General features: G+C 38.5%; 1 protein-coding gene across 2 annotated transcripts in view; it reads left to right on the top strand.

Annotated features, from left to right (window-relative positions):
- The window catches only part of phf21b (PHD finger protein 21B), a 108173-nt gene extending 82162 nt beyond the window's left edge, over nucleotides 1-26011 (top strand). For both annotated transcript variants that reach the window (XM_015352990.2, XM_006633660.3), the window contains 11 exons: nucleotides 6589-6681; nucleotides 9927-10271; nucleotides 11426-11557; nucleotides 12909-12960; nucleotides 14092-14168; nucleotides 14618-14672; nucleotides 15815-15837; nucleotides 17467-17625; nucleotides 19015-19087; nucleotides 19929-20032; nucleotides 20765-26011. In XM_015352990.2, the coding sequence (XP_015208476.1) occupies nucleotides 6589-6681; nucleotides 9927-10271; nucleotides 11426-11557; nucleotides 12909-12960; nucleotides 14092-14168; nucleotides 14618-14672; nucleotides 15815-15837; nucleotides 17467-17625; nucleotides 19015-19087; nucleotides 19929-20032; nucleotides 20765-21019 (1368 nt within the window). In that variant the 3' untranslated portion in view covers nucleotides 21020-26011. The remainder of the gene's footprint in view (nucleotides 1-6588; nucleotides 6682-9926; nucleotides 10272-11425; nucleotides 11558-12908; nucleotides 12961-14091; nucleotides 14169-14617; nucleotides 14673-15814; nucleotides 15838-17466; nucleotides 17626-19014; nucleotides 19088-19928; nucleotides 20033-20764) is intronic.
- Nucleotides 26012-26612: the final 601 nt, after the last annotated feature.

Raw genomic sequence — 26612 nt, 5'->3', positions numbered from 1 at the left:
TCCAACCCTAATATCCCACTTCCGCCTATCTAAGAATGAATATTTAATTTTTCCATCCCTCTCTGACCCATCTTTTCCCTCACAGCAGCTCCCTCACTAATTCCTCATTAAAACAGGGCTCTTATAGTCCCACCATTACGGAGAGTTTCACCAAGCTACCGAACAATGCTAATTTAAACCCACTTGACATGCAAAGATAAAAAGGACCAAAAATGGAAAAAGCAAGCAGTGTTATTTGACATAGACAGGCAATGATTCATTTAACTGGTAGAAATTGATGGCTGACCTTCCAAGGTAAATGACTTAGGAGTCACTGGGTGTCTCGGTTCACAATGGCTAAAGCTGTAAGAAGGCTATCGTGCAACAAACGATCCAGTATGACAACAAGTGAAATATTCAAAATTCAAAAATTCATTATGCATACTGGAAAAGGGGCACTCATTTTTCAAAGCCTTTAACACACAATTAATTAATCAAGCATTTATGAAATGACAATTTAATATAACTGTATATATCCATTAATTTTCTAACCAGAAAAAATCCAGTACAGGGTTGAGGGGGAGCTGGAGCCTATCCCAGGAAGCAAGGGCACTAGGCAGGAGAAGGATACATGCTAGACCCAGACACAAACACAGACACACTCACACCAGGGACAATTTCTCCAGAAGCCAGTGAACATCTAGTTAACTTTGGACTGTGTGAGGAAACTAGAGCACCTGCAGGAAACCCATGCAAACACAGGGAGAACATGCTCACTCCACACAGATAGCATTCCAGAAATTGAACCCAGAGCCCCAGCGTACCGATGGTACCATCCATGCCATGCCTAATGGAGCCCAATTATCACCAGCACCTCCACGCCACAGAAAATGCTTCTGAATTAAGCCATGAGCAAGCTAATGCACCTCAGCTCTTTGCAAATAGGTTGATGTAGATTGCAAATGTAGCTAGAAAAGTTTTATTTTCTGCAAATTTAAACATATCTTTGTGACATGCTGTTTTGTACTTAAAATTTTCACACAGTGTATTATTTTTTGAAGAGGCAGATATGAAAACTACAGTAAATCCTTGTATTTTTCTGTGATGGACATAGTTTCTTCACAGTTTGTGAGGATGCTGACTGTTTGCTTTCTTCTCTTATAGTTTGTTAGCCTCAAGTAGCCAGTCAGTCAGCTGAGTCCTGTCACAGTTTCCTGTATATATCTTTCCTGGTGCTGCAGGATTCGTAGCTGAGATGCCATCAATCGCAAAATGTGATGCCGGTTTTGAAAATGGGCATTTTAACCATCTTTTTAACATGATTGGACACTGCATTCCTTTCAAGAAAATGAAAGAAACTGCCAGTGCTGAAGTGAAATGGATAAAAGCTGGGCTAGAGTGCAATATTAATACACTTTCTTCCATGCTAGTAATTAACAGACTCTCTGAATGCCGTGGTATTCTCAGCTTTAAGCCCCCTCCCTCAAAAAAACATGTGCAAACAGGCTTCTCTATTGAAAAAGGGTAAGAGAGCGGATGCTAATTGGCATTCTGTGTGCTCTGTGGAGACTGGAGCGCTGGAAAACAGACTTCAACGCTGCCATCGGTGGTAGTAAGTGCTGCAGTCAACATGAGCTCTAAAGTTGCATTCAGCTGCGAATAGCATTTATAAAAGGCAACGCCAAGGTTGCTTGTTGCATTCAAGGAGCCTAAATGAATGTGCTTTGGTTAAAAAAGGCAGCAATTACTAAAATGAATGCCCTTTCAGTGTAAGAATTTTATCTTTGCCGTTGCCATGGGAACAGGCCCTTTTCTCCCTCCCCTCACACAATGGAACTCCAGGATTTACACACTCTGCAAAAATCTTATTGATATTGGGTTTACATACAGAATAAAAGTTTGATTTATTTTTTAGCACGAAGCTCATAATTATAGCCAAGAAAATCATTTATCCCCAGTCAAAAAGTGTAGAATTTGTCTTCCAGGGCATTTTACTTTTTTTTTTTCCAGTTTTTTCCTCGGTTATTATCATTCATTTCACTTTTTATTCTGAACAATGCATGGTCTTTGGCTACTTTATTTTGAATAATATTAAAACCCATTTCCTCTGTCAATTGTTATGTCAGTATTTTTATATGAAACCTATATTAAAAGCAATGGGGTATGTGAGCTACCACCTGACTGGCCAGCAATATGTTTTTCTCCATAGACTGCGTACACTTTCATTAAATAATTACTCACTCTCTCAAAAGGGCTTACAGAGTTTGTTTGAAAAGATACCCCTGTTGTTGTAGCACACTCACACAGCTAAGTCCTTTGATTCCGTATGAAATTTCATTCTCTAACTGTACCTTACCTTTTGCATTAAGTGGATGCTAACCAAAAAAACATTGTCAGCAAAATCCATCAAGTATAACACCATTACTAAAGTACTGATACTGCATGTATCACCACTTTGTGTCAAAAATCCCATGTAATTCAAAGAACCCTTGCCTGGGCCCTTATATTGTCATACTCTGGCATACCTGCCTTTCATTCGGCTGCATTCATACAGTAATTGTCTGAATAAACTGATTATCGGAGTTTGGAAAGGTATCTAACTGGATTGGATTTCTCTGGTGACAAGAAATGATAGCATAAATCCATGGAAGAAATCACTAACTTTTTTGTTGTTATAGAGTTGCTGTTCCTGGATACTGAATGTTTCTTTAATCTGTTTTATCAGAAAAAAGCTACATACGGTAGCCGTTTTGTTATTTTTAGCTACAGCTCCACGTTACCAAAGTAAGAGGCTATGTCTATACCTCCAGCTGTGTCTAGAGGCTAAAACCACCTCCTTAAGTATTTTCTATTTAATAAGGATGACCGTGTTTTTCTACAGTGCTACAAATCTAAAGCGCGGACAGATTGTTCTTTAGAAATAAACTGGAGAAAATGTCTGAAGATTTTTTTGCCACGCTTCCTTCGGGGTTGGGATTTTTACTCGCTTTGCAGTGTAAGCTCCTGGTGCGTTTTCATCGGTACCTTTTGATTATGTGATGTAACAACCAGTGAAGGAGCAGGCGGCAGGCATCATGTAACTGTCTCCTCATATGCGGTGAGAAACCAGGGAGTGGGTTTGGAGTGAGGATGTGCTGGAATGGCCATAGCTGTATATAATTATCACAGGAGAGGGTGGAATCAGAAGAGTCACCTTGGCAAGGTCAACAACAGTGCCTTCTAATACAGTCGCTCGGTATTCCCTGTACAGCATTTTATATCCAACACTGGTTTGTACATTAGTTAAACAGAAAACATATGCTGTACTACTCATAAAACATTTAACTATAGCAGTCTCCTTCTAATTTTTGTAGAGCTTGCTCCACACAAATTGCCCCAAGGACATGCATCAGTATTTGTATAAAATACACATTAGAGCCAGTGTTGCTCGCTGCAGTCATGCAGCTTGTCAGCAGGTTTAGTAGGGCTTTGTTCTAGTTATGGTACTCCAAGTCTGATCTGAATATTGTGTGCTCATAAATCTTGGGTACTTTCATGTCTCAGGTACCATGTCGTGCAAGTTTGTCCGCCGACTGGCATACTGGAATGACCGCATTTTCTTTCAGTCTGACCGGTTTCTGTCAAGGTTTAAAGTATTGAAAAATCGGCAGCAAAATCTACGCTGTTTCTGCAAACAGCTGGGAATTGAATAAAGGCCTTTGGAAAATGCTGCTGCTTATGATACAGGGCAGCACAAACGCCTTTCGGTCTTGCATTAGAGGCATATAAAACAAGCTTGGATTAGGGCAGAAATCACTTAGCTAAGCCCTTGCTGCTGGAGCCAGGGATGCAGCATAAACTACAAGTGTGCCCATTGTTTTGATTCTCAGGTAATGTGCTTCATATACATACAGATTTTCAATAGGCAGAGCTGCAAATGAGGTAGTAGAGGGGCTCCTTGCTGACAGAGGAAAATAAGAATGGAAGAAAACCATGAGAGATCATTACATTCATAATCTTTGTTAGTCTGTTGTTTTAAGAACCAAAGGACATTGGAAAGAAGTGCTTCGTATGCGTAATTCTAAGTCTCCCTGCACTCTGTTTTCTAGCCTCCCTCTGATGTTGGTCTCCATAAAAACTGATATGTTTTTACAGAAAATAAACATATTGCTGATATAGTTCAAGTAGATAGCTGTGTCAGCATGCATAGACTGCAAAGGAACAAGTTAAAGGTTTATTCCATGTTGAAAAGAGAAGAAAGGAAACACCACTTTTCGGCTGTGGAGCCTTCTTGCTGATATGTTTTTGTTTAAGGAGACGTTCATCAATTGTACACTGTTGTTTTCACTGCTGTGGTTCCAATTCTGTGGTCTTCTCCATCATTTATAATAATTATGTACATATACAAATGTACGCATAAGCGTAGCAAGGGCTTGCTTCCCTTTGGTGCCTGGCTTACAGCAGTCCTGTTCACGTGGCTTACAGAGGACTTTTCCTAAAGCTCTAGTGGTAGAGTTCCTCAGTGGTCCGTAGTTAGGGGAAGGCCTCCATATTTTAATCTACAGGAAAAAAGCAGTTTCTCCTGGGCAACTTGATATATCTTTCTGACCATTTTTGAATTACTGTTAATATTAAAAATTATAAAACGGAGTTTGTCCTCCCAAATTATTAAATGCTCAACTGAGAAGTTGAAAAAAAAAGGGGTCTGAATCAAGGAACAAGACAGCTCATAGCCCCATTCCTTCTGTATATCACTTGACCTGTAGTGTATACATACTCGTTTATCAGCATTTTTGGCATGATAACCTCTCGCGCAAAAGAACACGATCTTCTTCCCGTCTCCTTCAGATACGCACTTTGGAGCACATATCCTTTCCTCCCACAGAAGTCGTGGAACGATTTAATTAAATACATTTTCTCCTCAGGTATGCTGCCAGCCGGGAGGCCTAGCTTTCCTCAAACTATAAAGTGGCTTCCAGCTGAACAGCAATATCTACTGCCAGTGATAAAAATAACACCTTCAAAACGGGATTGCTGTTTAAAAAGGCCTGGAGTTTACATCAAGTCTTGTTTGACAAGTTATGAAAAGGAATGCGCAGATGGTGTAGGAAGATTTCATTTTCGGGAATCAAATTGAGACTGGAATCCTGTTGTGTATTCCAGAGACACTTATCATGTATTTAAGGAAAATAAATGTAATAATTCATATACATATACTGAGTATGTGTTCAAGTAGCTGAAGTGCTAGAGGAAGATATTATGATAAAAAATTTTCACCTGTGCTCTTTTGTGCTCGTTTGTTTTTGGTAACAGATCATTTTATGACCTACTTTTTAGTAATTTGAAATAAGAGTCAGAAAATCTCTGTGGCTTCTCCATGTGTAGACATTTCACTTTGGATGTCCAATGAAATAATAACGTCAATTTTAAGGTGTCATTGTAGAGCCTGGCACATGGCCTGAATTTCTGGTAGTCAGAGTGAGGACCTGTGTCAGCATGCACGTTGCAAGGAAACAGGCAGAGGTTGTGCTGTAAAAATGCAAGCTTTGTAGAATTCCAAAATTTGTAAAATACCTTCTCTAAGATAATTAAGCCAATAATTCAACAAGATTTGGAAATGTTTGTAAAAAATCTTCTGTAAGACAGGTTAATGATGATAATATGTTATAGAGGCAGTGAAAGTAAGAGTCACTTTTCACAAAGAACTTTGGTCGACATGCTGTTGTTTTAGTAACATGGTGTGTCTGATGTGGAAAAAAATGTTCCAAGGCTGAGGTAGTTCTTACTGAAGAGCTGACAACCCAGCAATAGCAGTCCTATTAATTTCCTAAGTGCAGGGCACAAAGTAGCAACTTCTGTCTTTTGAAGTGTAGCCTGCAGCCGTTAAAGGATGCTGGGCTACTTTGCTGATTATTTCTTAGTTATTTTTTTCTTGTTTCGGCTTATATTGTATCTCAAACTAAGCATATAAACATCAGAACATTCACGAACAAGAGGAGACCATTTGAACCTTTTAGTTTTTTCTAGTCACTAATTACTTGGATCTAATCCCACCATTTTGTGAAAGAAACCAGAAAAAGGGTATTCACTTATATGGAATTCATTAAGCAGAAATTCATAAAATGAGGGTTTAAGAACACTATATATATCCATCAACTTCATAACCACTTTATCCAGTACAAGGTTGTGGGGGAGCTGGAGCCTAACCTGGCAAGCAACAGGCATAAGGCGGGATACACCCTAGACAGGACGCCAGTCCATTGCAGAGCACACACAGACACAAACACAAACACGCACGCACTCACAACAGGGCCAGTTTTCCCAGAAGCCAATGAATCTACCAGTATGTCTTTAGACTGTGGGAGGAAACTGGAGCAGCTGGAGGAAATCCATGGGAACCCAGGAAGAGCATACAGACTCCCCTCAGATAGCATCCCTGGGGCCCAGCACTAAAAGGCAGCAATGCTAACCACAGGAAGGAAATATTTTTCATTAATATATCATCATATGACAGCTGGTTTTATAATATTAGTAAGTAATAGCAAGTCTTGCATCAAATGGTTTTCAAACTTAATCGCAATCCTTCTGGAGGACATGGCCTGTTGAACTGCTTGTGTTTGTCCTCCACAGATGTTGGGAACTATCACAGCCGTGCCCATCAAGGTGCCTCAGGTCAGCTCGCTGCACCGGCTGGCTGGACAGGCTCCCACAGTGCTACCTCAGGTAGGTACAAACCTTTCAATACAACCTGCATTCAAGCGGACAACCCCTGCAATGAGGTGGTGACACTTTAACACAAGTGTATACACCCCCCCCCCCCCAGGTTTTCGTGCCATTCTCTGGCTGTTTGCTTTGCCTTCCAAGTCTTAACATTAGCATGTGAACTCCTGCACTCTTTGCCAGCCAGTATTGTGTGCCTGACCGGTGACTTTATGGTTACTACCCCCCTCTCAAGAATTCAAAAAGACAAAGGCGGGTAGAGGAGCAGGGAACTCTGGGAATCCTGGGCCCTTTTAGGAATTGAAAGAACAACAATTTAATATATTGTTCTGTGAAGGCAGATGGGTGAGGGTAATCCCTCTTCAGGAGACCGGGAAGAGAAGCACGAGTCCTGGTGACAGAGGTGAAACGATCATCAGGCCTTTATTTCAGCTGTAGTTAAGGCATCATACAGCAGCACGAGAGGAAAAGTTTACTCTCCTTTTTCTTTCTCTGCCCACTACCCTGGCAGAGCTCTCTCTATAGACAGATAACAGAAGTTACAGTTCTCATTCCCACACAGCCCCTCTCCCAGCAGCTGTTTGACTTTCCTGTCTCACCTTTCTGTTATCAAAAACTGTTTGCAGCTACCTGCAGTCTGTGCATTATCAGACTCACAAGGACATGTTCACAAAAGAAGCGTTTTAAACATAATCACCTTTTTACAGACGTGTGGACATCGGTGCTTCAAGTACGGGCAAAGGTTTCAAGTGTAATAATTGCCATAATTTTCAGATGATCAAGGTGTTATATAAAACATATACAGAAACAATCCTTCATCTGCAGGCATTGCTTAAACACACATTCAATGTCAAAGCATTCTATGAACTATCTTTCGAACTATGAACTATCTTTCTGATAGTTCATAGTTTATTCTGTATCTGAACCAGCACCTTGCTAAACATTAAATTTGTTTTTAAACAAAGTAATTTTAAGTTCCAGTGCCTTCATCATTCATGTAGTGTTTTCATTATGTGCAGTCCTATTTGGGCCCAGATTTCGGTGTCTGTGGCTCCAGTTTTGAAAGCCCTTTTGGTTTCAGCATTACAAAAGCCAGCTGAGAGTGAACTTTATGTATTTAATAAGTGGTTCAGATTTTAACACCCATGTTTTTACTTGGATACAACAGGATTGGGCTGAAATGCTTACAGTTACATACTGTAACACAGAAGTGATAACTGTTGGTAAAATGGACTAATAGCTGCCATCTACCACTTTATCGGGGCTCTACTAATTCCACTAGAAACATAACACCTCCTTCCCCCAACCTGGAGGCAAACTGGCCTCCAAGAGGAATTGCTTCTTTGTCAAACAGAGTGTTAACTCAGTTTAGTGTTTGCAGATAAGGCCCCAGAGTATAGTCGTCATATCATATCACAAAAGCAGAACAGACATGACTCAAGGGTCTGACTTGATGGAGGCTGTGATATTAAAAGGCAAAGGTCAGGCCAAGCTCGTAGTGTGCCGGTCAAGCTACAAGAAGAAACCGTACTGTCCAGTTTCCTTCAGTCCCACTTTTTGATAGCTCTGACAAGAAGTATACTATAAATTCAGTGCAGAAGACCTCGAACAAAGGGAGTGGTAACCTAGCCCCCTCCTTCCTCCACTCATATCTTTCCCTGAACACTTAAGCCCCCCTCCCCCGCCAGGATCCAGTGACGCCACTAGCTCAGAGCCAGAAGCATCGGATTGCACCCTAATGCAGTCTTATGTGGTGAACAGAGGAAGTGAACCATGATGGAGGGCTGAATTTTAGGATGACTGAGCTTAAAGGTGATGTTCCCCTGGTATTAAAATCAATTACCCAATCGCTTCAGAGTCTTACTTGCCACTCCCTTAACTGCTGTACAGTTCCTTTATCCATTACTTAATTTTTACTGTGTAAACCTGGCATCTCATTCCGAGTGACTATTCTGAAATGTAAGTAAAAGTCAATGAACACACTTCTTAACCGTGTAAATATGCAGTAGCTCTGCTAAAGTCTTGTTTTCTCTACTTTCATCTGGTACCAAGTCTTTCATGCAGTGTTTTAATAGTGTATGGTTCTATATGGGCCTGGACTTCAGTGTCTGTTGGTCCTGTTTTAAAAACACTCATAGATTTGAATTCTAACTAATTGTGTCCGTGCAGGAAATATGATATTATGCTAGACATTTAAGTAGGAGGCAGCTTCAAATACAAAAGAATTGCTCATGACTGGAGGAGATGGGAGAATTTACCTGTCTTCCTGTGAATTTCTATTGTATATTAAATATTTTCAGGTGTCAAAGTAAGGCTTACACAACCTTTGTACAAGTAGCCCATCTCATTTTGAATACATGATTGCCATTTGAGGGAACACATTTCTGTGTAGTCCAATTCATTTCAAAATATGTTTCACATTACTTGCACTACATTATTAGTACAACAAGCCCTTTTTATGTCAGATTCAATATAGAGGGATTGTAAGTACATTATTTTATTTCATTAATATGAAAAACATTATATTTTTTAGATACTGTATAAAAAGTATCTGATGATCTATCAAGGTATAATGTGGAGGTACAGAATCAGTTTCACAGTGTTGTATTATTCAGCAGTTTGTAAAATCTGAATTCTTTAATCCTAAAATAACCCCGTGTCTGCTGGATTGAAAACATACCATCTGACAAAATCATTTTTGTGTTGATGTGTTTTCATGGGCGCTTTCAAACTACTGAAATTCCTGCACTGCATTTCATTTAATGACCTCAAATTCTAAGATGAGTGTGTGCAGTTCTTATTTCAAACACTGGATGGCACCCTACACCTTTACAAGCACCACACCTCAACAGCAGTAGCTCGTCAGAGTGCAGAAAGCATGTCTGAAATTAACATTTTTCACACTTTAAATAAAACATGAAATAAAAAATAATCCCTCTATATAGATACATTAGATGAAAAATTCTTAAAATAACTATATAAATCATCTGTATAATAATATTCTTAAAGACTATTCAAAAGTGCTTTATTTCTTAATTGTTTAGTACATTTATGTTTGGACATAGTGCCAGCTGGGGTGATTTTTCACTATTAAATTTTTTGTATTTATTATTTGACTGTTTTTTTTTTAAATAATTTTCATGGGCCATTTGTCTCCCCATAATATTCCAGGTAATAAAGTGGACTTGATGACGTTAGACTTAGATACGTGTGTTTCCTGAGCGTCTGGGCTTGACTGTTTTCCCCAGGTTAGGCCAAAGACCCTGATCCCGGACAGCCTTCCCCACAGCCCCTGCCAAGAGCAGATGTCCAGCCAGCCGCAGAGCCTCCAGAAAGCTACAGTGGTCAGCATCAAGAACCCTGGGCCCGCCCTCCCGACAGCGAACAACACCGTCAGTCATGTCCAGCTGCCAAATGGCCAGTCGGCCACCCCGGGCCTCCAGGAGCCCCCGACCGTCTCCACAGCCATCAGCACGGCGGGTGTCGCCTACGCCATTATCTCCACTTCGCCCAGCAACAGCTCTGGCAGCGCGGTGTCTGTGGTCAACGAGGCCATCAAAGTGCAGCCGCTGCTCATCAGTGCAGATAGCAAGGTGGGTCCCCTGCCTGTGCCGCTCTGACAGGCTCGCAGATACTCCCTTTGTTCTCATCTCCGCAGTCTTGGCAGTCAGGGCCTGAATATTTATATCAGAGTCAGTTGTTCCTCAGTGGTTTGATAGTCTGTGCATGGACTACATTTTGGGTGACAATATTTCATGATTTATTAGGTTTGATAAGGAACTCACATTTCGGCGACTCGTGTGTCATGGCTTCTACGTTATAAGTCATGGAGCTGCACTTAAGGGTTCAAATTTGGTCATTTTTAAATGTACACTGTATCAGTACTAAAACTTCCATAAATTGCTAGAAAGGTAAGGAAAAAGGCCAGGTATGACTCTAACCTAAAAATTCCAAAAAGAACAGGTTCAAGATCTAAATACGAGTGTCGTTCCGTGTGGGTCAACCGGTTCAGGTGGTCATCTCAGCGTGGGTTGAGGTCTGTGATCCTGACATTGCGGGTTGAGACTGGGTCCTGTCACTAGCTGACTGTGACCAGGATGCTCCAAGTCGTGGAGCAGTACTGGCTGAGCGCTGCTGAGGCTGGTGTGGGAATAGTCAGCTGGGACTCACCCGGTTCTCTGACACGGTGAACCTGCACATGTGACATGTGGTGTTGTTAGTGAGGAATTAACTTCTCCTCCAATTGGAGCAGAGCCTCCGGCTGTAATATTTTATTAAATCAGTGGCTCAAAAGTGGCTGTGTCAGAGGAGTCCGTCTATACAGTACCTCCTCATTCTCCCCTGTGTGCGGTCTCAGGCTTCATATCCCTGAGTGAAGATGTGAAAAACACAATTGGAGGGCTCTAATTGAAAGGGTATAACAATATATAATTCGCTGGTTTTAAATTAAAAAGACTAACATATACCTGTAGGAAAAATGCAAGGAAATAAAAAACGTGTACAATTCAGATCTGAGTATGTCTAGGTTAGAAGGTTTGAAATTTAAACACTGCATCCACTAGCCCTAAAATTTTGTAATCAAAACTTGATAGAGTAACATGACCCTAAAACTGGGAAAATTTCAGGTTTGTACAGTACCTTGCTTGATTTTAAAATCACTTGTTGATTGACAATAAACCAAATACCTAATCTGTCTGTAACACTGCCTCTCCCCCCCATCTGTGGTGTTGTGTCATTGCCCTGTCAGGTGATAATAATTCAGCCCCAGGTTCAGTCGGGCCCTCAAAAACAGCCAGAACCAAAGGCTGAGGCTCCATCCCAAGAACCTGTATTGACATCGCCTGCTCCTGTTAAAAAGAAGAGAGAAGAGGATCCTGAGGTAAATAGGTGCTGAGCACCTTTGTTGTTAATTATCCCACTGCTGGGATTGTAGTCTCTCAGCCCCTTTCCACTGACAGTATAAGAATCAGCATTAGAAAGTGGAAAATTTCTCTTTTGAATGTCCTTCTGTTTCGTATGTCCTTTCTTTCTCTGAATTAGCAGTAGCATGAAAATAAGAACTAAATGTGGACTAGACAATTTTATCATCCTTGCAACACACACTAATGAATTATTTGTATGTAATATTACATAGAAACCCCCATATCCCACTAATTAAAAAAAAAATGCTGTCATGTAAAATTATGTATTATGCAATGCTAATGAAAATCTTTATCAGGCTAACAGCTACGGCGGTTAGATGTCTCTCTGAGCCATCTCATCATAATCATTTAACTGATCCCATTATCCTGCTAGCTAATCCCTGTTTATCCCATCTCATCCTCAACTTTCACCCTCCTTTTCCTTATTTGAGCAACTGACAAATGCTATCCCTTGTGTTAAGGTCCCAGAAATCCATTTATTAATTATATCAAAAAGTCTTTTTTAGCAGCACACAGACTCACCTCTCCAAAAGAAAATTCAAAGCTCGAGCTTTTCTGTTTTTCAGTAATTGAACAGTATAAAGGAAAAACAGGAAACACACAGATGAGGCAAGAGCCCTAACTGCACTTTTACTACACAGCTTAAACTAATATCTTTCCTATTCTTTTAATATGTGTGTTAACCCCACCTCCAGCTGCCTTTGTGGGGTCATGTGAAGTAAACTGCTTCACTACATAGCCCAGCTCATACTCTGGCCTGATCGCATTTTGTTCACACATACAGAGGTTCTGCTTGTTAGTACAGTCTCTTTAGAGAATTCAGGATTTTCTGATTTGAATCCCTTTTACAGTATGTACAAAGAGAGGGTGAAATACTCATACCAGTGTTATAAAATGCAAAACAACTGTCATAGAAATAATAAGGTAAAAAAGTGCTCACTTGTAGTCTTATTTAAAAGCATGTACCTTCATAAACTACACTGTGTGAAGTTATTTATTCAGTCTCTCCTAAAGCTCAACTTTTCAAGCAAAGCTGTCTCCATGCAAAGATCTGTCTCAAAAGATCTAGGTGGCCTGTAGTGTCATCACTGCAATAAAAAGAAAAAAGGAATTAATGAAAAACCCCAGACTGTTTTAGTATGTTAGGGCCATATTGAAGGTACCTGTTTTTACACCTAATGATCACTGTCTCATATTTAACCAAATTGGAATTTTGACAGCCTTTTACAGCTGTCACATTGTTATAGTTTTAAGGCTTGTTTCTTCCCTTACTGATCTTATCCCTTCTGGTTATTTCATTTCCCTCAGAAAATTGCCTTCATGGTGGCCCTTGGCTTGGTAACAACAGAGCACTTGGAAGGTGAGTTCTCACTCGGTGAGTTGCGGTGAAGAGACAGACTTCAGTCAAACCCGAGAGATCCAGCATCTCGCTAAACAAAGATGAAGGACAGCTGTCCGTGACTTACGGGATTCAGCTAGGTTTACTTGTTTCACAGCTTCATTGCTAAAAAAACAGTTTAATCAATAATTAGTGAGCAGAGGTTGATATCGGTGCTTAATTTGTACATGACGAGGTGATGGAGGTCAGTGTGTATGGCGTACTTAAGTGCAAAACTATGACACACACACCGTCTTAACACATTTGAAGCCACTGGTGTCGATAACAAGCTAAAAAGGTTGACCAAACAACATTTTGATTTAGTCATTTTAATACCACAATCAAATGCGATTAGGTGTGCTCTATTATTGAAACACGTCTAGTCGGATGGACCTGTTGTCTGATCTGCAGGATTTCCAAATCTGACGGTATGACCCCCATTAACATTTATTTTGGTGATAAAATTAGCATCTTCTTTATTGTTTTCCAAGCAGGCCCATAACACTGATAAGGCACTTCGTGGATCCAAGTACGAGCCCTTAACTAGCATTCGCCAGATTTTAGGAAGGCAGCGTACCTCCTGTACCTTCTCAAAACATATCCTCTCAAACACTTTTCTCCTGATTCCTGAGGAAATGTGTTGTTAAATGTTTGAGCAACATTAGAATGCAAAACCGGTCTCCTGTCATTCCTATTCTATTGCTGACAGGGTGTGCACAGAGCAGTAAAGTGCAAGGCTCCACGTCTTGTTCCATTTTTTTATGCTGTTTTTAAGATGTTCTATAATAGCAAGATTTTTCCTTCCAACTGTAAATAAGGAATTCATGCAGTAAAACAGTGAGCACCTCCAAAATGGTTCTTAAATGGCAAATGTACATGTTAAATTTTTCATGTCACAGAGAGGTACTCGTCCAATTGTGAAGTACTGGGAGCTCCGGCCCAGATTATCCACAGGTTTAGATGTTCTTAAGATTGCTCAGGGTTCAGACTACAAGGCAGTTACCAAGAGTTGTTTCTGCAATCTAGTTAAGATTGTTTGCACATACAAATGAATCTGTCACTGCAGATATCCTGCAGAATGTAACACTAAGTGACTTATTCCCATGGCCACAGAAATCCAGAGCAAACGTCAAGAAAGGAAGAGACGAAGCACAGCCAATCCAGCATACAGTGGACTGTTTGAGCCAGAGGTAAGATGGAGAGCAACTTGTGGAATTGGCTGCAGCTGTAGTCAGGCTTGAAATTGCTTCCTTACTAAATGAAAGATGAATCCTGTGATTGCGTCCTCTGTTTTCACAAGGACTTTCAAAGCCGTGACTTGAGTTGTTTGAGGCATTTTATTACACCTGGTGTAAGAAAAATAATGTTTTCTTGAAGACTACACTTTGAATAGAAAATAGGAAAACAGAGTATTAAAATTCTGAATACACTTTATTTGATGTACCCATGAAAAACTAGCTTGCAAAAAATTGAAATACAGTTGCCTGGATATCTGTTGAGTAAACGTGGCATACCAGTATTTAAATTTGGTAGCTACGTGTCATTTATATCTCTAAATAAATCACCAAATAATATACAGAACTGAGTAATAGCTGATTATCTGAAAGCACTTATCATATCTTCTTCTTTTGCTTTTCAGCGCAAACGACTTGCATCAAATTACCTAAATCATCCACTTTTCCTGACAGCAAGAGGTAAACCAGTTTGTTATGATTTAACATAATTAGAGCTGAGCACAACAGGCAGGACAGTGTGTTATTGAAAATTAATAGAGCCTCTCTGGAGAAAGATTTTTACCAAAATCACATCCATTCATCCATCCATTTTCAGCAAGGGTTTCATTCTTGGAAGGTCAGCCTGAGCCGAGTCAGGACTACACCCTGGCTTCCCTGTGTCTTCGGGTTTTTGTGCCAGATGAGCTGTAAATCTCTTAAGAAAATAGATGACATCAATTGATCTGTTGCTCTTTGTAGTGGTTTCTGCACTAGGCCCCCAGTTTCAAAAACTTTTCAGGAGTACAGCTTCAGGACAAATCATTTTTAAGGTTCCTCATCCTGATTTGAAGAGGTTGCTGCCTCCTTTCAGACTAATAGGTCTTAATAGGTGATCAGTTTATGACTGATACAGGTGAGAATGACAAAGAAACAAACACCCCCAATTCCCCAACTCCCAAGCTAGTGAAAGAGATTACGTCTTCACGAGCTCAGGAGAAATGCCTTGGTTGTTTTACTGCCCAGTTTGTGGATAGTTCATCATGTGTCATGTGTCTTGTGGCCCTTGGCTGCCCTTTTTTTCAGTAGCTCAAATGTTTTACAGCATACTACCATCACATTAATATAACCAGCATGAGCAAAACATTTATTTAAGCTGTGTTAATACCAGAGAATTTACCAAAGCTTTACTTAACAATGAACACCACAGTGCCTCAAGGTTTATTTCCCACCAAACATACATACAACAAGATGTGTTTAAACGAGGAATGCAAAATGTAGACGGACTGAGGAATATTTTCTTTGTTTATACTAATGGACATCTTTACTATCTAGCCTGAATTGATCACCATGGTCACTTAAAAAATGATGCATGAGAGAACGAAAATGACCTCCAGACTTTTTAAAACAAAACCAAATGCATTTTTTGGAAAGATTAAGTATGTTTTGAACCCATGGCTACCAAATTCAACACATCATACTGTATATTGTGAGGCTTCTAAAAATCAGTCTCATGCCTGATTGGTCCTAGTGCATGGCTATTACTTACCCATAGCTCTGTTCCCTTTGAACAGCTTCCTAATGTCGGCTACTAACATGTTCTCTGCTTCCTGTTTGCATGCTAGCCAATGAGGACCTGTGTTGGAAGGTATGTTCAGTGTTTTTAGTCCTTGTTCAAGGCATTATTTGTGAGCTGCCATGGGAGTTATCCTGTGGTGGTGCATGTTTTGCAGTATAAATGGAGGAAAGTGACCAGATAAATCACAGTTTAGATGTGACTAAAATCATTATTGAATGGTTGCACAGTTGAAACTGAAAATAACTGGCAGCTAATTAGGGTTTTATTTACCAGGTAAATTTGAAAATGGATAAAGAGCTGTTCGGTCCCTAAGAAATGATAGATTTGATGTTTTTGATCAGGGGGTTGTTAATGTATTCTTTCACACTATTGTAGCAGTGATCACTGAGTGAGATTCAGCTGCATTTCCATTATTGTGCTAAACTTATTAAGAGCAATGTTTATGCCATGATTGTGTTCATTGGGTAGCACAATTATCTGGTTTAAAAATTAAATTAATGCTAATTAGCTGCACTTTTACCTAAGGTTTACCTAACTGGAATGTTCTAATTTTGGCTAATTTTTAATTTAATTTTTTAACCGTTTGGATATCGATACTTTCCTCAAAGACAGATTTTGTGCCAGTACTACAAATGCTATTCTGAGGTCTATGTGCTCTTTTTAGATTGAAAATAGTCCAAATGAAATTCTCAAATACACTGCTACCATCAGTATGAGTCAGTGGTTTCCTCAAATAAAAGAGACGCTCATTGTGAAAAGCGCCCCTCCCTCCGACCTTAATCTGCTGTTGCTTGGTTTCCACTTGTAGGCCCAACATACCGTTATATAATAAGACATCTTTGCTATATTTAACTCTTAAGAATTTGGAAGAACAACACAACCTTGCCCTAAAGTAAAAGTATATTTTTTTCCTTCTGTGGGCTGATCAAAACAGTTTTTCTTACATACTTTTTAAAGTTTATAGATTGAATATTTGTTATTTTTTGGCTCCCTTCTCCATCAGAACTTGAGAACTTGTTTGTCAGGGACCATTTTGAAAGGCAACTCTTTTGAAGTGTCGCATCTTAAGGCACTTATTTCAAATGAGTGCTGTAATTAGTTCTGCATTTTTTCAATTTCACAACATGTTGTGTCACCAGAATCTAATTATTTTTATTCACTTTTAATATTTTTTTGTAATAGATAAATGTACATACAGCAGGCAGAAATGCATGATGTGCTGTCGGTTTCATACCTCAAAAGGCTTATGAATCCATGGGCATTGCTGACGATGTTTTAACATATTCACATGATCACTATATGTTAAATAGGATATATAGCTGAAAATACAAACCTCAGTTCTTATTCTTTATAATTTATTTGCTAGTTTTGATCTTAGTTGTAAAAGAAGGTACGTGTTTAATGTAACATAATGTTAGTGTGTGTGATGACAGTGATACGATACATACTGTACTTGAAAAGATACTTTTGTGAGTCACAGCAAAAAGTCTTTCCTTCCTGCTCAAATAATCTGTTTTACTCTTAGAACGGATTCTTCTTCAGTACCAGCCAAGTAGATGAAGACAAGTGACCAAAACAAAAATAAGTTTGCACTAGCCGAGGACTGAATCACAGCATGAAACCTCAGTACGAGCATGTCTGTACACTCGGCAGGAGTCCTGGTTTCTGAGTGTGTGTGTGTTTGCTGTACTCGTTCAGGATGACATCGTACACGATGAGCACTGTGCTGTATGCAAGGAAAGAGGAGAGTTACAGCGGTGTCACAGCTGTCCCCGGGCCTATCACCCTGACTGCCTCGACACCCCACTAAAGACCCCCCCCAAGGGAGTGTGGGTGTGCCCAAAGTGCCACAAGAAGGTAAGTGAGCTCAAAAGGCATGAGCCCAGAAACTGCTGTGCTGGTGTGGTACAGCACGCTGCCTGTGTATCATCACGCCATCTTCATCCTGCAAGCGAACTTCAGGCCATTAAACAATTTGTCCTTTTAGGATTACTTATTATTGGCAAGTAGTTCACACGCAAAAAAAGGAACAAACACCATCTAATTTCAAAAACAGGAATGACTGGAAATGGAAGTGAAAAGGAGTTTGGTTTAGGAAACAGGGAATCCCTCAGTTAAAATTAGATTATGGAGGCCCTAGCAGAGCCTATTGCTTCCTGCCTATGGCTCTTCCCATAGCAATAATGACCACAAGCCTGCTGTATGTACTGTAGTTCCTGGTCACTATAACATATTCCAGCTCCTCATAACAACTCTTTAAGATGCTATTACCCAGCAAGCACTATTCCTCCTAACCAAGAGTCGAGGACAATTATACACAAAAATGAGATGAACAGACTAGTCAGTATAAATTTCCCAAAACATTTAATGATAGGTCAGTTCCCAGCTGTGTACAGTATGTAAATCCCATTTGTCTCTTTCTTAGTATTATGTATTTTCTTTTGACAAAATTAAAGTAATTATATAGAAAATAAAAGTGAAATAATGTTGTCAGCTGTTTTGCAAGATTGTTATTTAAAACTCATTTAGCATCAGCTAGACTCTTTTATTAATTTTTCTTTTTCTTTTATAAGGTTGCTAGTTTAAGTTTTCAATAAAGTATTGTCAAACAAAAATGTTGCATAGCACCCTTGATAATGAAACACAATATTACATGTCTGTTATTTTAAAATGAACTTTTTAAAGGGGAGAAAGATGTGCAGTAACCTTTTTAATATGTTTAATATATGGGATTATTAAGTATATTTAATTTATTGTCAAAACAATGATTAAATAAAGTGTTTCTAAATTTTGCATATTCTTCACATTTGTATTTAAATACTCTGAATAAAGGCAGCTACCATATTATTCTTGATGATATCAGATTGTGAATAATAAAGCTTTTTATTTAAAGTGATTTATGTTGTTAAAGAGATCAAATTAGTAAAACAAATTGTATATGTGTCAAATTTATTTGAGTCTTTATTATTCAAATCAACATAAACCAAGCAATTTACGATTTTAAAATTAAGGAACATATATAAGTGTTTAGAAAAATGTATTATCATATCCCCCGTTAAACAAATTCCCCCTTTACTCCAGTGTTATGGTATAGTGTTGTGTGCTCAGCCCTGGCTGAAATAAAATCATACATTTTGGCATTGCAGGTTGGTAGAAAAAAATATTTTCCTTGTAAGAAGAATCTGTAGAGCAATACAAGACTGTTCACAACTTGTTATGTACACATGAAGTTTTTTTCTTTTCCAGGTACTAAACAAAGACAGCATGTCCTGGCCTCAGAACTTGGCTGTTGTCCAGTCTTACATAACACACAAAACAGGTATGCCTTGGTGAAAAATGGCAGGTCTACAGCTGTCTACAGCTACTCGTGACTCAGAAGCCATTTTGGCCACATACTGAACAAAACAAGGTTTTTACGGCAAAGTAAAGAACAGTCAAATATCTACCGTTCTAAAGTTTGACCACTTGCTGAGAGACCCAAAGAGCCTCCTAGCTGGTCTTACTACAGCATAGACAGCCTCTACCATGGATCTGGCTCAACCAGGAGAGAGGAGTGGAAAACAATCATCATCACATGAGTTACTGGGAACAAAAACAGACTAAGGTGACTCTAAATAGCTGATGTGCCTGTAAGCTTCACACGATTGTGAAGAGATTCATTATTTCCTAGACCTAATCTTTATTCTGTCAATATATAACTTTAAACAGTCAAGTGGCTACAAATTAGATTTGTGTTGAGAAATGAGATGTTGAGAAAGCAAGAAATGATTATGAGCCGTGAATAAAGCAGTTGACCAAAAATACCATGTTTTACCTGAAAGTCGTGCTAATGTCAAAAATTGAATTTTTACTCTTTCACAATAGACGGGAGTGAATCTTTCGTACCGTGAGGGATTTCACACAACATGTACTTCCAGATGTGTCCGGTTCAGCGTGAACTCCCTGTAACCAAGTCACTGTACGATCTCTAAGACTGTAAATGACGGTTTAGAGCACTTCAAGCGTATATGGACCTTTAAGTGTGGAAACAGATGTAACAAATCAGGTTATTATGTCATATACTCGAAAGCTCGGTTTCATTTCTCTCAAGTTTAACGGGGTGAAGACTAGAGAAGCTTTCTCGTGCTGCTGTGGTGATGCCATTTGCGTTTGTTGCACAGTGAAAGAGGAAGAGAAGAGGAAGCTGCTGAAGAGGAGTAGTGAGCTGAAGAGTGAGCGTGCACAGCTGGAGGAAAGGGAGCAGCAGCTGAGTGATTCTCTGGCGGTACGATCCCCTGCCACAGCTCCATTAGAACCCAATAGGTGGTTTTCCTTTGGCACAAATGGCTGTTTTCCTTTGGCTTCCTTCCCCTAATCCTCTGTGGTGTTTGTGTTCAAAGAGGGAACACAAAAAGGAAAACGAGTAATGTAAAGTAGCAGTGTCAGTTTTTATTTTCACACGCATATGCTTTATTGTGTACCCCTTTAGTTGTTCTTACTTTTCTTAACTGTCCTTGAGTTTGTTAAACATCACAGCAGTACAGCCTTAAGGTAATGAAATATCTTTAGATTACAAAGTGCTCATACTCAGGCTCTTCTCCTGCAGAAATACGCCCTACTGTTTCAATGAAGTGAAAATGTGTTGTTCAGGAACAGAATGTGCAGAGGGCCTAGTGAAAGATTTTTACAACACAAAGTATTAATCCGGAAACAATATTTCTTGGCAGTTATATTATATTTCTTAGGACCTGAAACAGTGCATATGGATGTCCCTTCAGGTTTTTTTAATATTCTTTTCATTGCTATTTGTATTATAAAAAAAGACTGTATAGAGTGATATTGCTGCATTTTTAATGTTCTCATAGATTGTATGATTTAGTTTTGGTCTCGTAATCATAGAAATATGTCAAAGCAAAGCATTCAGTCGCAGGTTTTCAATGATTAAGAAGTACTTCTAACTTTCCTTCAACTTTCATACCAACAAAGTCTCAACACGGCCATTTCTTCTTCTCCACAGAAATGTGTAGATTTGAAAAACAGCCTTTTGGGAAAGCAGAAGGAAACTCAGTCTGCCTTGGATCGACTGAAGGCTTTGATCAGACTCATCCAGAGGGACCAGATGATTCAGGTGACCATGACTGCCACCACAACCACAGGGGCCGCCCTTCTCACCCTCCCCTGGATCAAACCTCCCAGCAGCGCAAGCTCGCCCTCTGCTGGTACTTCCGCGCATGTGCAGAAAGGTCTGTCTCAGTCCCAGGGCAACAACTGATCACCACCACCCCACACTGAGCCAACCTGCGACCTGCCAAATGCGCAGAACACCTTCCACATCTTCTTCAGAACAATAAACTTTTTTATAAGTCGGAATACCATAGAAACTTACGAAACAAATTTAAAACAAAAAAATATATAACCAATGCAGTTTTTGGAGATCTGCTGTGGCAAAATGATATCCCACAAGCAGTTTGTGATGAGTATTTTGTAAACCCAACACCTTCAGTGCTTACGAGATTTTTTTTATTATAATTGTTATTATTTATTAATATTCTTGGCCTTAATGTATTTATGAATTAAAAACAAAAAATGGCTGATATGGAAATACAATCTAGTATTGCATATGGCCAAAAAATAATGAAAAACCTAATAATGTTTTTTAAAGCAAAATTAGAGGAGAATAATGTTCAGCATATAGTAAGCAACAACACTAGCGATTAGTAGCAGTAGTTACAAAAGGTATTAAAATATAAAACTGAAAGAACATTTTCAACTGTACATTGATATATCTGAGTAGAATTGTTATTATTCTCTTATGAACAATGTTCGCCATATTTATTCAGGTGAAAGTGGGATGAGGAAACGCTTTCAGTGTGTATGTATGAATCTATTGAGCCTTCAAACAAAACAGAATAATTTTTCAGTATTATTGTTGAGAACTTTAAAGTATTTAAAATGACACTACAGAATTTACCATTTCTAGTTCAACATGAAGTATTTTCATGCTGATGCCTGGGAAGTGAAGTATTTAAAGGGGGATGGCTGTACAGATGTTGTATTACTGTTCTTGCTGGTTCTTGCTGTTACTTTTTTTAAATTAATTATTATTATTGAATCATATAAATGTGATGTTCTTGTTTCCAGTTGCACCCAAAAGTAGATTTTTTTTTACAAGGGCCATTTATTTTTAATATGGGTCTTTCATTTTTTGCTATTTTCTTGTTTTCTTTGCCAGTATAGAAAATATGCCAAAAAAACTTACATTTTTGTACTGGATTTGCTGTCTTGACTTCCTTCTTCTTTTTCTCATTTTTGCTTTTTTAAGGAAATGTAATATATGACTTCAACATTTTAGTGCTGAACAACCACTTGTTAAGAACTATATATATATACTGTATATCGGCTAGACAGTACAAACAACCACTGCCTCAAGTAGAATTTTTGAGGGTTCTTTGTTACTATATCAGTTTTTTACACAGACAAATAGAGACCTGATTACTTTCTTCTTGATGGGACAGTTTTGAGAGTGAACACTATTTAAATAGTTAGTCTTCCTGCTAAACAAAGGGACTGACTGGCCTCTCGATAGGTCTCAAGTCTGTTTTCCTTTCTATTTTGCAGGCATGTATTGCTAAAAAGCCTGTCAGTGTTACACCGGGCCTGTCTTGGCAGGGAGTGTTAAGACATCTAAAGTCGTAATGATTTCTGTTCTTTCTGGAATTGTTTAACAATATTGTTGGTTGATTTCTTGTTAATTTATTATGAAGACATGAAGGTAATGCAGTATCCCTTTTGGTGCAAAATAATGAAAAAAGTAAGATCCTGCCGTCTTGCGCAGGATCATTTTTCCCCTCCTGTGTGATTTTAGTTGTCTTTGAGAAGTCTGTATAGGAACACAGATATCACAAGAGAAAGAAATGCAGTGATCTTCTCCATCATGCTTCTGTTGCAAAAGCTTTGTCTGTCTGTCCCGTAGAAGTTGGAATGGACATTATAGATTCAAATAAACATTTGTATATACATCATTTTTTAAGAAGAATATTCGGATCTATAAACATCCACCCATTCCTTCAAATATACAGATAAATGGATAAAGAATTTATATTGAAATTAAAGCTATTGTGAGAAATCGATGCAGCCTTTCCTTAGAAAAGATAAGTGTAATGAGTCAAGTACTGTGGAGAAAACTGGAATATGAGCCAAGAATGAAGAGTTAACTCTTGAGTTATTTCAGACCATTATTTTGTGTTTGTACTGTTGTGGAAGCTGGCAGGTATGATTTATTGATAGGCTTCCTATCTTGAACAGCTGTAAAGTGAATTTAATCTTTTGGCTGATCAGTGCAAGTATAAAAGATATATAACGAGAGACATTAAAAACACAACAAGTGAGTATTGATTTGTTTAATTTTTAATGCCTCTTAGTATATATATATTTATCATATATTGCTGCACAGCATTCATTTTCGACCTTTTTTCTATAGAATTGTCTTTCTGAGCAGATAGAGTAGTTCTTGCTGTTAAATTGTTTCACTTCTCTAAACTACCAAACAATAGTAGTCTTTACTGCTTCTCTAATGGTAGTAATGATTGCCATTCCTGATACTTATCCCTGTCTGACAACAGATTCCACCAGAATGTAGCAATGCCAAGTATAGGAATATGTGTGAATGAGGTACTGTACATACACAGACATACACCTGGCCAGTACTTCACAGATATCCATTAGATTCAGTTTTTAACCACATATTGCATATATACCATTTTGTTTTAATTTTGCTTTGATAATTGTGATTTTCATATTACCCTGCTTTATATTTGGAAAGTGTTGTTAAAACACCTGGAAATCTGACTGGAATTCTACTAAGAAAGGGAAACTGCTTTAGAAGCTTTATTAATACCAAGAGGATGTAGAACGCTGGACACAACTGGCTGGCGTTTAAATTCAGTCATGAACTGACCTGGCTGACACCCTGTAGTAGGTGCAGTCAACTGAAATATTATGGGATGTGTGTGACAGAAGAAAATCACAGTCAGCTTAAACATAATCTGGGAGAGAAGGAGGTCAGGGTGTGAAAAAGCAGATGTGCTCACCTGTGTGTTGTGAGACAGGAACTCTTGGGTAGGTGCTGCACTGACTGCTAAGACATATTGCATTTTTTTAGAAGTTTATTTAGTTCTCATGTAGATCATTTGTTTATACAGCATCTCCTTCTTTATAACAGAAACATGACGTGATTGTTCCAGTGCTTGTGAGGAGTGAACCCACACAGAGTCAGTTACACCTAAGTCACATGCATACAATTAAAATAACTCCAAGTAAACAATTTCAGGTCAGATATGCAATAAATGAAATTAGATTAAATTAGAGGGACAACATACAATATACCTTAAGTAATGGCTACATCACTGCCAAAGAGAGCTAAGTACCTTGGCATTTTTGCATCGATCTCATTAAGTACCACTGAGAAACAATGCAAAGAAAGGGCGCATTAATTGAACACATAGGGTTATCTCTCAAAGCTTTACTGTCATTAAGCCATTACCCACAAAGACTTTTGTGGCACAGTAAATGAAGTAGGTTGTGGGTTTCTCTTCACAAAGATGTATTCCCCCCTTTGTTATGTTGCATTAAGACTTTACAGCTGATTGAATTAAAAGTGGAGTATGTGTAGACAAAAGTTACAGGTTTATATATAATGTTACAGAGCTTTAGAGGATTTCTGGTCTTCCAAAAGAAAAAAAGTTTCTGGTTTAAGAGTGATAAATGTCTTAAAATGTGAAACCCTTTTTTTTCCTGTGATTTCCATTTTGTGATACAACTTTCAAATCAAAATAACAGTTTTTGCTGAAAAGAACTTCATAAATATGTTATAAAAACTTCGATTATAGCTATTTTACTCCCTCATTTTAATTGGTGTCTAACACACATTCATAGGCTTATTGATATGCTCATAATTAGGGATAACTGCATATATCCAGCAGGCACTACGTGACGTCTGCAGTGACAAATTACTCCCATATAAGACTTAAGACTATTTTACTGCAGAGAGGTTTGTCATTTTTTAACAGGACTGACTCTTACAGAAAGAGTATTAAACTTTGTGCTGGACAATACATTTTCAACTGTGTTGCTTCTAGCACCTGTAAGCAGACACTGGTGCCGTGCACAAAGTGGAATCTGAATCCAAAGAATTGATCTATTTTTAAACAAAGAGAGAAAATCTTTACTTACCTGAGAGATTCCCAAAACCTACTGGAGAAAAAGTTCAGGAACAGTCTAGTCAGTGAGAAATGGGTTTAAGGAGCTTTCAGGCATAGCCTTTATGCTGTGCAAATCAGGCAGTATGTTTTTCATCACAATAGTATTTAATCATAGCAGTATTGCATAGTAATATTAAACTACAGTCCTGGATACTACTTTTTCTAGCCCATTGTAACAGAGTCCCAACAGATGGTGTAGGGACAGAGGCAAAGCTTATGTGGGGGATGCATTGGGTACTCAGCACATATCATTGATTCAAGGATGATTCAGGATGAACTGGCTTCTGTTTTGAATGCTTTGCCAGCAGTAGGGTCTCTTGACACAGTCCATCAAAGGGATACTGCATAGGTTCCAAAAGTCAGACCTACTGAAGCGCCGGTTGCTGTGACATGAGGCGAGCCCATTCATCAATAAAAACAAAGTAACCATATCAGTGCTCCATGTCACAATGAGAATGTGCCCTGAAGCATCGTCTGTCTGAGGCCAGTTCTTAGCTCCATTTTCAGCATTCTCCGGGAGAAACTGTGCAGTACTATACAGATCTATTTTAATACACTTGACACTACGTTGAACAAAATTCTTTTATATTCTTTTATGAATGAACAAAGAAAAAAGGTAAAAAAAACATTTGAAATACTATGGTTATTGTTTGCCAATTATGCATTCTGACGTGGCTTGCAATGTTCAATGTATTTTTTGCCATGAAATGAAAAGTAGTGGAGGAGAAAGACATGGAATTAGATGACACTGAAAATTTAGATGAAAATGTCTTGGGACTGTTAAAGTAGTTTTTTTTTATTTTTTATTTTGTTTTTAACTAAAAAGGGGACTGTCCAGTGGATAGTATGTATAGGAAAAAAAAAGTGTTTGTCTTACATATGCCAATGTAGTTTTTCTTCTTTATGATGCATTAAAATTGATTGATGGAAGTTGGTGACTGGTTAAGAGTAGTCTTACTTTTTTGTACCAAGTTCTTTAAAAAAATAAAACGCCTTCGTTGGAAGATTTTGGAGTTTAAATGTGTGTGCTAAAAAAACACATTATTATCCACATTTTATCCCAGCTCGCTTTTTATTTTGAGAAACCATGTATTAAGGCTGCAACGAGCACAACTACAAAATCATTATTCAGTAAATTTGCCTTGCTTTTACATCTGTGCTTAGCATCCTGCTGTGAAATCTTTGCTCAGTTTGTCCTGTTTTGTCTTATCAAAACTAAACAATTTCAGCCACTGTAACAGATATTTGTGTGTGCAAACAAACACATTGCACACTTCTTCTCATAATCTTAACTCCTTGAAGAAAGATCTGAGGAAGGCCTTCAAACCGTGTGGAGAGGCGATGTCTGTTTTCACTTTTAAAGACATTTATAACTTTCCATGCTTTAGGTAAATGTAGACAAAACGTTGAACAGGTTATCAATGGAATCCCCTTACACAACAAACTTAAAGTCTTAGCTTCCATTTTCATTTATAAGTTGGCAAAACTGAATAGAAATCAGAACATGATACATGACCCACTGTACTTGTGCTGTCAGTCTAAATAATGTCATGTCATTTACCAAACCGCTTTATACCATACGGTGTCATGGGAAGCCAGAGTCTA

The sequence above is a fragment of the Lepisosteus oculatus genome, chromosome 7 (genome assembly GCF_040954835.1).
Source record: "Lepisosteus oculatus isolate fLepOcu1 chromosome 7, fLepOcu1.hap2, whole genome shotgun sequence".
Classification (NCBI taxonomy): Eukaryota; Metazoa; Chordata; class Actinopteri; order Semionotiformes; family Lepisosteidae; genus Lepisosteus; species Lepisosteus oculatus.
Note: the sequence above shows the minus strand (reverse complement) of the source record. Positions and strands in the feature narration are given on the sequence as shown.